Source organism: Peromyscus leucopus, chromosome 4 (genome assembly GCF_004664715.2).
Source record: "Peromyscus leucopus breed LL Stock chromosome 4, UCI_PerLeu_2.1, whole genome shotgun sequence".
NCBI classification, from domain to species: Eukaryota; Metazoa; Chordata; class Mammalia; order Rodentia; family Cricetidae; genus Peromyscus; species Peromyscus leucopus.
The window spans coordinates 119,138,618-119,152,736 of NC_051066.1; the positions used below are offsets into that span (position 1 = coordinate 119,138,618).

General features: G+C 42.4%; 1 protein-coding gene across 5 annotated transcripts in view; it reads right to left on the reverse strand.

The window, feature by feature from the left end:
- Positions 1 to 14,119, reverse strand: part of Kif16b (kinesin family member 16B) — a 282,143-nt gene that overhangs the window by 242,722 nt on the left and 25,302 nt on the right. For all 5 annotated transcript variants that reach the window (XM_028884430.2, XM_037205261.1, XM_028884429.2 and 2 more), the window contains exons 2-3: positions 5,266 to 5,335; positions 2,132 to 2,245 (exon numbers count right to left, since the gene is read on the reverse strand). In XM_028884430.2, the coding sequence (XP_028740263.1) occupies positions 2,132 to 2,245; positions 5,266 to 5,335 (184 nt within the window). The remainder of the gene's footprint in view (positions 1 to 2,131; positions 2,246 to 5,265; positions 5,336 to 14,119) is intronic.

Below are 14,119 nucleotides of genomic sequence, written 5' to 3' on the forward strand. Positions count from 1 at the left end.
AGAGCCAACCTGGATCTGCCTGAGGGCCTAGCAACAGGAGCTGTCAGAGTTACTAGTTGATGTCAGAGCTCCTGATCATGCAGAATCTACTTGAAGGCCTAGCAACAGTTGCTGTCACAGTTCCAGATCATGCCGAGTCTGCCTGAGGGCCTAGCAACAATTGCTGTCAGAGTTCCTGATCATGCCCAGCCAATGAGGGATGACCACACAGACTGGGCACTAAGAGGAGGGTATATAAGGCCTACCCTGCTATTAAATAAATGAGTTCATTATTTGCTTTCTGCAGACTCCTGGTGTCTGTGCTGTTGACACCACACCTTCTCACCCCCCTCGCCTGAGGAGCCATTAGAATCAAAGCAACAATCCTTCAAGGCTTTTCATTCATCCTGTGTTTGAAGACAATTGGCCATCACTACAATAAATTGGTTTTCCCCTTAAAATTCCTAGTTCCTGTCACTTAATTCACACATGTAACAGAGCATCAATCTGTGTTCCATGACCATAACCTTTTATGCCAGACTCCCCACTGTCAGTGTAGACAGACCAGCCGCCTTGAACCCAGAGTCATCCTTACTCTTTCACTGTCCCCCCTCATTTATTGCTATGACAGGAGGCTGCCCTCTCTTCCCACCTGGCAGATGGGATAATTCCTTTTCTACCACACAAAAGCTTTCCAGTGGCTTCTCCACCTCCACTCACATCAGCACCATGCCTCAACTCTAGTCCTATTGAAAGGCAATCTGTCTATGAACCTGAGTAAGTTACTAAAATCACTGAAAGTCTTGCCAAAGAAAACTAGAGTTAAAATTCACCTTATTTGGTTCTTCAGAGGATTTAACATGACAGAATACCAAGCATGCCTAACTCAAGACAAACTCAAATATCAGTTTCTCTTCAACTCCTCTATCACACTGGGTACCCACTCTCTCTACAGTTTTAATTCTCCCTTCCCTATTACTGATGTTTGACTCTATAGCTTCTGGATACAATCACAACAGTACTCCAGCCTCAACATCTGCATTGCCTCAAAAGGTCAGGCTCTCCTCTACAAACCACTCTAAACCAGACAGATACATTTCTTGAATGTCAAAGTGCATGCAAAACACTGCAGATCTAGATAGATAGATAGATAGATAGATAGATAGATAGATAGATAGATAGATAGATAGATAGATAGATAGTAGATGATAGATGATTCTGAGTGAGGTGTGGTGGCTCACACCTAATGCCAACATGCAGGAAGGGGTTGGTGGTAGTGGTGATATTGAGATTCTATATTCTAACATGCACCCAGGCAATACCACACTCTGATGCAGAACCACATTAGTATTTTCATGCTCCAGTTTTCAGGATTACAACCCATGTCAAGAAGATCCAATGTTAACATAAGAAGACCTGAAACAAGTACCTATGACATGTAAGGAAGCTACTGAGAAGTCAGGGAGAGGCCCAGTGATGAAGCCATGTTCTCTATCTGTGTTAGTATGACTCCAGCTCTGCTCCAATGTCCTGCTTTTGCCCACCCAAGAGAATATATTTGCCTTTCTGCTCTAATGAAATGTTATCATCAGGGTCTTGAAGGTCATCTGGGGATGCCTTGCTCTCACTTGTGTGGACCACATCTACATTTGTTTCTTGAGCAAATACTAGTGTCAGTCTCAGTTACAGATTCTGGAGAAGCACTCCTTCTAGAATTCTTTCTGTAGCTTATAATGATCCACAAAAGCAGACAAAATATGCCTTGGGTTTGATATTTATTTCCTATGCTCTGATCCCTGGAAGACTCAAAGCTAAAAGGATTTATTTCCAAGACTTAAGTAAGCAAATGTCACACTCCCAACATCAAATGCTGCATCTGAATCCTTCACAATGAGATCAATGTTCAAGTTTTGAAACCATTTAAGTTATGATCATTATACTCAAAATGGTGAAAAAAAAAAACTTTAGAAGACTGAATTATCAGGCTTACATAAATATTCCCATCTGATCATTAAAAAGCTGAGTTACTAAATGCTGATTTCATATAAATTAAATTCAACAAAATAGTAGTAAGTTTGTTTTAAGTGTTTTAGGACAGGACTGTTCTTCTTGATAAGAAAAACAAGAAGATTTTGAGATTGTCACACTGTACCATTTCTTGTGAAACATAATCTGGGCTCTTTGTGTCAGCAGAATAAAAAGAGAAGTCATAGGTGAAGGTCTTGGTCCGTTCTCTGCCTGAGTCCCCAGTTCCTCCTTCTGGTATCTAGAAAGACAGTTTTGTCAGTAATAATAAGAAAATGGAGTGATAATAACAATAACATAAAGAGTAATGTCATTTAACCACTGACCCAAATTAAGAAACAAAGTCTGTGACTAAAACACGTAAGATGATTAACATTTGCAGCATGTATACTCTAATTCCTATTGGTATCCTTAAAGAATGAATAAAAATAAATACAACATAAGAAGTCCAAGATCTGTATTATAGCCATCAGCTATGATATTTACTAATATAATTAGCTTGCATGAACACAATGTTCAGTCAGACTCTGTCTGCTTATCTTGCATGAGTCTTTGACTGTTTCCTCTATGACATCCCCCCAGAGCTGGACACTGTACAACTTTAGGGGTGCAGGACACTGATTCTGGCAAAAGTAGTGCCCTCCGGAGCTGTGTGATGTGGTGGCCCTTGAAAACTCAAAGTCAGATATCTCCTCTTCCATGAAGCTTCCCTAATATTCCACCTAGAAATAATTTCCCCCTCTTTTCCAAATGAAAACACTAAGATATATCATACTGTGAGACCATTACAAATGTTTGCATACATCTTACGTTTCATGCTTTGAGCTTAAATTGAATCCCCATATCATCCATATATTCCCAAAACCTTATACCTTGCACATAATGCTAAATAGCTTCAATGAACAGTATACTTTTCAATAATCAACTTCTTTTCTTAAAACAAATTTTAAAAAATTAACGATGGAAACAACAGTCTATTAAAAATACGAGCATTTCCCGTGGGCACACTAGTGGCACAAGTGTTATGCAGGTAACCAACCACCAACAGGAGTAAGACCACTCCACAGGAGAAGACGCATGGCTGGTACGGTAGATCTGGACACGGACCCAAAGTTGGTGTGGTAACAGGCCCAAGGGCTAAAACCTGCTACTATTACTTTTGCTAAAATATGTACATAGTATCAAACTACCTTCTAAATTTATATCTTTATATCCACAGACTGGTGAGGTTCTCAGACCTTTTCAGAGAAGTTTCTTTGATCAGTGAATGGTAGTTAACAAAGAAACTCACGGCTGGTCAACATACAGAGAAAAGGTATCTATGGAGTGCTCAGCTACAAATGGGATGTCTATACCACATGCCCTCCCCAAAAGATGCAGTGGCCATTACAGAAAAAGCACAGGAAGATTTTAAGAGCCAGAGGTTGAGCGGGGCTAGATGAGACAATGTCTTATAGACAGACCACTGCACTCATGAACTCACAGCAGCTAGGCTGGCTGCATAAGACCTGAGCAAGATCAAACCTGTCAACATTCTAGACAGGAGGAAGAGGGACTCTTTAGGAGCTACCAAGAGTTGATGGCTGCTAGAGAAAGGAAAGTCTGTTTTCTTTAATAATGTGGCCCCTGGTAGGTAAACCATGGTCCAATAGTTGCACAGCCATGACTATACAGGCAGTACAAACTGAACTCAGTGGACTATACTTTAAAAATAGATAATACATACAAAAATACATACATACATATATAGACTGATTGTGAAGTTGGGAAGATAGGGAATGGATCTGAGAGGTATTAGAAAAAACAGGGGTAAATGGTGACTATGATCAAAATATACTGTATGCAAAAAAATTTCAAAGAATTGGTAAAATATTATAGTAAAAATAAAATTTTAAAGGAAAAAATTTTGACATCTATTCTAGTTACTCAATTATCATAGAAAGAAATGTGTATAAAACACAAAAAGCAACAGAGTAATCAAGGAAAATAGATTCTATAATGCACATGCAAGAGAGGACTCAGCCAAAGTACTGTGAGCACACACATGCATGAAGCAAAGGAAAGGTCTGCAAGCAGGAGTAAACAGAACTGAAGCAGCCTGAGAAGATGAGGAAGGCCAAAGAAAGAAGGCTTGGGGTAGGCCAGAGAGAGTCCTGTTGCGCTGAAGACTGTGATAAGTACAGGAAGAAAGCATTCTAGCACTCCAGAGCATGCCTCTGGGAAGACAGTACTATTTCCATTCCTGTGTCTGGGGATCAAGTTGTACTACTCAGAAAGTGACATTAGAGTATCCACTAACCAAGACCAGGAATTAATAGAAATCTACTGCTCAGACACTTGGCCATGGAGCAGCAGACCTCAGAAACCCACACCTCCAAACTGAAGAGCGCTAAGCCCTGAAAGCATGTGATGTCTTTAATATTGCCTTTATACCATGCTTCCTCCTTGAGTGGGAAGCATTCAAGATCCTCACCCAGTGTGCTAATGAAATAAATAGTGTATTTTAAAGGCAAAAGGAAGAATTTACCATTTTGAAAGATTGTGAAGTTTTTTCATCTAATTTTTTCCAGAAAGTAATGTAGTTTTATTGTTTCTTTTTTAAGCTTTCATTCCTCTCAGCTAATAATAAACAACGGTTGTCAGATCATCAAGGATCAGAATACATGATGGGTTCTCATTAAAAAATCAAAACAAAAACTGGGGTACTAGTTCAGTTGTTAAGAGTGTCTGCCTAGCATGATGAGGCCGTGAGCTTGATCTCTAGCACAGCATAAACCAGGTATGCTGGTGTATGTACACAAACCTAGCACTGAGGAGATGGGGACAGGAGAGTCAGGAGTTCAAGGTCATACTCATTCATGTTTGAGGCCACCCTAGGCTACCTGAGATCCCGTCTCAAACAAACAAATACAGGGTCAAAACTTGTCTAGCACTTCACAGAGTACAGGCAACAACTATCAGGCTAGAATATAGGGTGGAAATGCCAGGTTCTTGTCCACAGTGGGAACTCGCAGACCAGGGAAACAGCGTGAACCTGACTTTCAGGTCAGGTGAAACTAGGGCAGGAGAGGCACCAGGCTCAGTCAATGCTTCAGCTTCGGGACCAAGCCTCAGCAGAGAGCAGCGGACACCGCTGACCGTACTGAGTTAGTGCAGTCAACTCGGAGGTGAAGGGCGGTCAGGTGCTTCACTCATCGGTACCGCCCTCACGGAGCGCAGGGGTCGAGCTCTCAGAACTACAGCAGGGCTGTCATCACTTGCCTTTAAGTTTGTGATTGTCGTTTTGCTTTTCTCCATTTGAATGATAAACTTGGCCTCCAGGTCCTTTTCCCTGCAACATTAAAAAACAAAACAAAAAACAGTAAGGGTTAGGAGACAAAAGATTATTTTGAAATAAACCTGTTTCTTCTGCTTTTCACATAAGGGTCTTTGATTTTAAATGACATCTGAAAAGTAATCCCAGTTAGTCCTGCTCCCAAATCCTTGCTAAGGCTATAAACATGAAGATATATCACACAGATGCCACCATCAGCAACTATGACTAACAAAAATGTGCTGTCAAAATCTGAAGGGTTTCTAACTGTAAGACAAGTCAGCAACACAAAATGAAGGGCTGAGCATGCAGAAGATGGCCGTACCAGCCTGGGTGAGACTAAGTCAGGTCACAGCTGCAGCTGCTCCCAGGAGCAGCCAGGGTTCTGGCCCTCCTCTCACCATCTTGATAGATCCATTGGGAATTGCACTTCTTTCAAAGCAGTAAACAGGAACTCAGGGAAATTCTGACGAGCACAGTTCTCTAGAAGAGCTCTACATGTTAGGTGGCAAGGGCCGTAATCCCAGAACTCGGGAGGCTGAGGCATGAAGACTGAATTCAAGGCCAGCCTGGGCTACACAGAGAGATCACTGCCTCAACAAGAAAAAAAACATTGTTTATCCATACAAAACAATGCTATGCCAATCAAAAAGGACTGACATGCATCTCTGTACAACATTACAGCATGTCACCAGGACATGTGATTTAAGTAGAATGCAAGGTAGAGAAAAGCACGCAGGCAGTCCTCCTCTTTCATGGTCTGTCTTTAGTACTTCATACTCTGGAGATAAAGTAATACACATTCAGTATTAATCCTAACTTGAATTCTGAATTTTTATCATTTCGTAGGCTAGTGATACACAATCCAGTCCTCTCTAGTGATGCCTGACAGCAGCAGCAAGATTTGGATGCCAGCTGGCCTCGAACTCACAAGGGAAGCAGCACATACCTTATGGTGTACACTGCACATTGTACTGTGTTAACAAACTGGAAGGCTCTGTATCTGTACGTTAAATGTACCCAAAGCATTTGATTTATTAAATTCTTAACTTATAACAGGTTTAGGAACAAAATCCCATCCCAAGTCCAAAGAGAATATATATATATATATATATATATATATATATATATATATATATATGCATGAAACTGTTTATATGTAGAAAACAAAAGGGTAATCTTAGTCTTTTTCAAAAGGCTACATATGGAGAAAGAAAAAATGGAAAAAAGAGCAAAAACAAGTGCTAGATTTCTCTGAATATTAATGTATACAAAAATAAATTTGCTTAAACAACCTAAAATTCAAAAGCGGTTGAAAATAATGAATCAAACTTTGTACCACACAGTGGAAGAACATTTCCATAAGGTATGAAGGAGTTTGACTATGCAATGTGACAGAATCAGTTATCTTTGGTGGTCATCCTGAGATTTTTATTTGTGTACTGTGAGAAAATTCATGAATACTTACGCTGGTATCATGGAGAGCTACTACCAGTAGACTTAGTAGATTAAAAATAGACACAAACACAGGACAGATGAGGTATGGTTTCTGAATGGAAATAATAGCATGAACTTTATCAAAATTTAAAGAAAGAAGAGGAGGGGAGAGGGAGAGGGAGAGGAAGGAAAAACCACAGACTGCATATTCCTAATCTGAAAATCTAAAATCCAAAATACTCCAAACTAGAAAGCTTCATGAACCCTGACATGATGCCACAAGTTGCAATCCCACACGTGTCCTCGTGTGATAGGCCACAGTGAAAATACAGGCACACGAAAATAGTAACTAAACTACCTTTAAGTGAATCCCACGATTAGTCTCAGGTCCAAGTCACAAGCTATTTCACTCTGTGGATGCTAACATTCCAATGTCTGAAACAATCTGAATTATGAAACCCATCTAGTTCCCAAACATTTCGGATAAAGGGATACACAACACCCTAGTTCTGTCTACTGAGAAGATCTAGAACCATAGGATCAGAGAAGAACCTCTGAACACCATTTGCCACTAAGAGAACTCAAGGCTTCTTAAAGAAATTAATACCTAACCCTTCAAACTCAAGAAAGCAGGTCCACTAAGATTGCAAGGACTGTGGGAAGGCAAGTCCCCAAACAACTTGGGATGCTCCCCAGTGCTCACACTTCTGGGATCCCCTCCCCTTGTTATAGGTTGAACCTGATGATACTGCTTTCTTGTAACAGTAATGGATAATGAAGAGCAGAAGGAAGGAAACCCATATATTAAAAACATATATTAAAGATGTGTTAGCCACTTGGACCTCACTCTACACAGAAAAAAAAAATTGCTAAAAGTTGTAACACACTGGATCTAGGAGACAACTCAAGGTGCTTGTTGCACGAGCATGAAAGCCTTGGTTCAGATCCCTGGAACTCGTGCAAAAGGCCAGGTAGACAGAGCATTCCTATAATCCCAGGACTGAGAGGAGAAAACAGGAGGATCCTTGGACTTGCTGGCCAGCAAGTTTGGTGGAATCAGTGAGTTCAGGGCTCAATAAGAGAGCTGTCTTAAAACACAAGGAGTAACTGAGGAAGATAACTGGTGTCAACTTCTGGTCTCCACACAAAAATGCACACATGTACACACACACACACACACACACACACACACATACACACACACACGTAAAGAAATACTGACAATGAGTAGACTTTGATATTCAGGGATTATAACTACTGTTTTAGGTGTGATAAAAAGCACCATAGTGACTTTAAAATATCTTACCATTGAAAATAACACACACTGAAATAATTATAAGTAAATTATCTGGGATTTACATTAATCTGATGGCACAGAACTAGCTGAGGGTAACCTCCTGGCCATCTCTGGATTAAAGAATATCCATGAACAATAACCCCAAAAATTATGTTGCAGTAAACACCATTAGGTCTGTAGTGGATTCCCAGAACCAGGCCTAGCATTTCCAAGCCAGTCTTAAGAAGACTTCCATTGCCTGCCACTAGTTCTTGGAACTTACCTTAGGCCATTCCATGTTCATATGACCCTAAAACAAATGGCTCCTCAAATCACACTTTCTGAGCGTTTGACCATGAAGAGCATGCCCAGCCCAGCAAGGGCTGTTCAGGCTACATGTATCTGCACTGCAGACTACACCATCTCGGTACCTGCCGATTCCACAGGGGCTCTTTCTCACTCAATAACCCTCCATGCCTGAATTTTGAGTCTTAAAACAACTACTACCAATACATACCTCAGGTGAACAAAACGATATGCTCTCTGGGAATATCAGACACTGCGCGGCAGCTTCACACTTCTCTTCAGCCCTTGCCTTTGAAAGTGTTTTTCATACTCTGCCTACCACCCCTGCCTCAAGCCCAGCATTCCTGGATCCCCATCTCAGATCCTCTGAAGCAGCTAAACTGTACAAGGTCCTCTTACATGCTCACTTCTAACTCATTAAGTATCTCAGCAGCACTTCTCAGTTGTGAATAAACACCTAGAACCTACCCTTCAAGAGCACTAACAGGTGCCCCTGAAAGACTGAGACATAAAATAAGCATCTTTCTAACGGCGTTTCTCGAATCTAACCACTGATGGAGAGCCTAGCAGAGACTTCAGAGATACCAGAGATTACCCTAGTTGGGGAGTGGAGGTGAGAGGGGCACAGGGAATGTGCACAGCTTTGTTCTTCCAGAGTCCAGAGCTCATCTCAAAGAACTTATCTCCCCAAAAGACAAGAACACCACAACACCCACCCCACGGTCCAACTCAGGCTATTGAAAACGTGCCTGGAAACCAGCAGCTCAGGAAGCCCTGAGGAATGTAAAGTGAGGAGTGTGAAGCACTATTTCAGACCCATGGAATGGGGCACTGTTGACTCAGCAGCCTATGCATGACTCTGACGAGCAGTGAAGCCTGGGAAAGGCAGAGCTGGCATCAGTCTATAAGGGATCTTGTTATTCTGCTCTTACATTTACCCTTAAGAAATAAGCTCCTGAAAAAACAAAAACAAACAAACAAAAAAAACCCATCTGCTTATTACAGAGTCATTTACTTTGTTCTTTGACTTTACTCCCCCCACAACATAAATTTTTATTAATTATTTGGGAATGTCATACAATGTACCTGATCACACTCACTTCCTATTCCTTCCAGGTCCACCCTCCCACCCTTGCACCGCCCCCCACCCAAAAAAAAATTACACCAAGTCCAAATTGGGTTGCCCATATACTCATTGGAACATAGTTAATAAAATTTTATTTTTAAAACTGCACGGCAGAATGTAAGGAAATGGGCCAGCTAACCCTCTGCTCTAAGTGTACAGAGACTTCTAACCAAAAACACAGGAATGGCACAATCTTAACCTAAGAAGCCATCTGAGTATAACAGCCAGGTTTCCTCACTCCCAGGTCCCTGCAAACCACCAGCTTCTAGCAAATTCTGCACCTGCACTGCCTCCCAAATCTCATGTGAGTGACCGAAAATACCCGTAGAAAGCTCAGTAACCCAGCTCTCCATGCTTGCTGGAGCCACCAATGCTGACCCACCCCACCGCTGTCTGCATTCCATACACATGCCAGGGGGCTGTCACACTCACAGTTATTTCCAAGATTTAAAGTAGGAAGAGGAGGTATCCAGTGCCTTTGTATCCCACACCTCCCTGGGCAGCCATGCTCCACGCCCATTACCTACTGGAGATGGTGGCTTTTGCTCATGGTCCTTTCTTCACCCCCAGAGCCTTAAGTGTCATGATTCCTCATGGTCCATGTGAAAATCCATCTTACCCCAATTCTTTTTTTTTTTTAAGATTTATTTATTTATTCATTATGTATACAGTATTCTGCCTGCATATATGGCTGCAGGCCAGAAGAGGGCGCCAGATCTCATTACAGATGGTTGTGAGCCACCATGTGGTTGCTAGGAATTGAACTCAGGACCTCTGGAAGAGCAGTCGGGTGCTCTTAACCTCTGAGCCATCTCTCCAGCCCCATACCCCAATTCTTCAACCCAACAATTAGTTAGTAAGTCCTGTGTACTCACCACCTACTGACCTTGGCCTCATCTCCCTACTCCATTGCCACTGTTCAAACTCAGGCCCTCCTACTGCTCTCTGCCTCCAATCAAGTCCGTTCCCATGTACACATCACTCTCTGCTTCCAGAATGCCTTCTAAAAGGCCATCTCACCATGAAGCACCTAACTTTAAACACCTTTGGGATTTCTCAAAGGCTACAGGACAAAGTCCAACTATCAGTGCTACACAAAGCCCTCCATGCTCTGCCCCAACTCATACTGCCATTCCAGTTCTATGTCCCTTCCCCTTGGCCAGCCCCAGCCATGCCTCCAGATGGGCTGTCACATACACATACATACAGCTTCCCGGAGCCCTTTGCCTTGTCCTCTCCTAAGCTGCCTTCTGCCTGTCCTTGTCAGTAGACAGTGAGCTCCTTAAGAACAAGTCCCACTGTCCGAGTTCACATACTCCTCCAGGGCCTGCAGTTCAGATGCCACCAGAAACAGTTGTTCTATCTGCTGGGTTAGGTGACTGAATTACTGTATGAACAGCTCTCAAAATAGCCTATTCAGTGATGCCCATCCTCCACCTACTCTAGCATCCCACCACCCCTACTCAGTGATCCCCCCTCCACCTAATCTGGCATTCCACCACCCCTACTCAGTGATGCCCCCTACACCTAATCTGGCATCCCACCACCCCTACTCAGTGATCCACCCTCTGTCTACTCTGGTTCCTCTCACCCCACATTGTTCTTGAGTCTTGTCTTTACACTGGACTGACACATTCTCACTACTCACACAAAGCCTGTCTAGGGTCTAGTCTAACCAGCTCTTCCTATTCAACTTTTAGAAACAACCTTTGTATCGCAAATTATTAGAAAGTCTTATTAATAAGAACAAACCCAGAGGCAGGTATTGGGGTGAACGCTGAAAGATCAGAGAGACAGAACAGGCCACAGCTAACCTCGCCTTGCCATCTTCTCAGCTGATCTTGTTTCCTCAGACTGGAAGCCTCTGAGTCCTCATCCAAATGGATCTCAGCTGAACTGCTGCTCAAAAACCTAAAAGCTTAACCAGTCTCTAGTCCCTGGTTCTCACGCTTTATATACCTTTCTGCTTCCTGCTATCACTTCCTGGAATTAAAGGCATGTGTCACCATGCCTGGCTGTGGCTTTGAACTCACAGAGATCCAGAGGGATTTCTGCCTTTAGAATGGTAGGATTAAAGGTGTGTGCGCGCACCACCATTTTCTGGCCTCTATATCTAGTGGCTGTTCTGTTCTCTGACCCCAGATAATTTTATTAGGGTGCACAATATTTTGGGGAACACAGTATCACCACAAACCTTCCTATACCTCCTTGGCTCACCTCACTCCCACAGGCCTCATCTCTCTCTGCTGAAGTGATCTCCCAGGCTAGCCCAGAGAAGCAAGGACCCAGCTTCCCACACACCCACACCAAGTAGGTATACCAGGCACAAAAGCACAATTTACAATCTGAACCAAGAGCTTGGTCTCTTGCTTCTTACCCAGCACTGCCAAAGACCAGGCACAGAGAGTTCTCCAGCCTTGGGTCAATTTCCTTTGACATTTAAGAAACATGGAAAATAAATCTTGACATTTTTCTTATATTGAGGAAAATAAATAATCCTAAAATATCACTTGAACATTGATTTGATAATAGAGCAAAATGAACTATGTCTCTCCCCAGCCACTCTGGTGAATTGGGTTTCTCTACTGAAAAGTCAATTACAGCCCCTTCATATAAATAAGTAATTTATCTGAAAGGTCTGGAAACTAGATCTTATGATGTTACAAATGAGCCAGCTAGAGCAAGTAAGCTGAGTTATAGATCAATACTGGAGGGGCGAGGCAAGAAAGGAACGGGCTCTCAAAAGATCCAGTCAAGGAAACAGGTAAAGATGCCAGCTCTCAGATGAGTAGGAAAATGCTAACTACTAAAGGAAAAAATAGCAATGGCAATCCAGATATATTTTTTAATGTTTTTAAATTATCCTGGAATTCAAACTGATTCCAACCATTCTGCTAAAATTATTTGGCCACTCCATAACACAGCCAGACAGAAGGAAGCTGGACCCTCCAAAATGAGCCCCTCCCTTGGTCAATTCTTACTAGTTTATTCTGAAGCAAAATGAAACCTCCTGTTTCACCTGGCCAAGTCTCACACTATAAACCAACATTTCACTGCCTTCATTTTAGTTGCAGGATACTCAACAGAAACAATTAAAAAGTGTATTTTAATATATAAGCTCCATTTGCAATGTATAGGAAAGAAGGCCAAGGGACACTGTGGTAGAAACAGTTTGCCAGTGGCTACCACACTTGCAGTTCACAGAGCAAAAAGAATACGTACAGCTATGCTTCCAGATGCACAAAGATTTTCTGGGAGAATAAGCAGGAAGCTGTTTGCCTGGGGCCTTTGCAGAGAGCATGAGCAGGGCCTTAGGGGACAAAAAAAAATGAACTTAAACATTTCACTGGTGGAACTGTGTTAGCATGATTTGATATGACTTCTATAATTAAAATCAATGTAGTTAATTAAAAGACACTGCTTCGAAACACTGTGTGCTTCCTCCTGCTTCTGGACAAGTCCATGACTGACTCAGCCTCCTCTCCTGGCACCCTGCCACACAGAGGCCAAGGGCTGGCCTTACAATCCACATGTCCCTGTGCCCTGGCTAACCCTCTGGTGCAGTCTAGATCGGCCTCTGCCCCTCTCCACCCTTGTGTGCTTCCACCAGGCAAAATGACACCCAAGAATCAAAGCTAATACCCTTCTGCTCTCGAGATGCACTCCTGGTTTCTCACCCAGCCACTCAGTCACCTGCCTTTACCCAGCTGTACTTCTTTTCCCTTATAAATGAGAGCTCCAAATAAAACATGGGTTGTCTGTTCTTGAATATTAGTTAAAGATGTGTTACATTCATTTATGCTGTGGAATATTTGTTTAATGATGCAAAGATGTGTTGCATTCTTTTATGTTGCATTTGTTAAACTCTGTGAATCTGTGTTACTGTGCCTGTCTAAAACACCTGATGGTCTAATAAGAAGCTGAACAGTCAATAGCAAGGCAGGAGAAAGGATAAGCAGGGCTGGCAGGCAGAGAGAATAAATAGGATGAGAAATCTGGGAAGAGGAAATCGAGGAGCGAGAAAGAGGAGGAGAGGAAGACTCCAGGAGCTAGCCACCCAGCTTCAGAGCAAGCCATGGAGAAAGAAGTAAAGAAAGGTATGCAGAAATAGAGAAAGATAAAAGCCCAGAGCCAGAAGATAGACGGGATAATTTAAGAAAGGTGGCTAGGGCCAGGCATTCATAAATAAGAATAAGCCTCTGGGAGCTTATTTATTTGGGAGCTGAGTGGTGGGCCCCCCAAAGAGCAAAGAGTAAAATGAGTAAAAGAACCAACTACAGTTGTCCAGTCATGTTGACTTTCAGATAACCAAACAGCTTCCAAGTATAACTGCCCTAAAAACTCCCCCTAACTCACACAGCACAGGCTCACCCAGGAGACTGCACTCCTCAGGCTCTGCACACAGACTCCTTTGCCCAACTAAAGCCCAAGACAGGAAGATAGGTGAGCACCTATCTCTGACGTCAAAATCTAGAACTAAACTCTGGGATCTTGAGTCAGTCTCCCTGCAGCTCCCTCTTCTTAGGCTGCTCCCACCTTTCTGGCTGATTCTGAACACTTAGAAAATAAATAAATAAAAGAAATCAGTGCACAGTTAGGAACTGCTGACGGCTCTTACTTGCTCTACATGAAATCAGACCAAGCCCAGTGTAGTAAT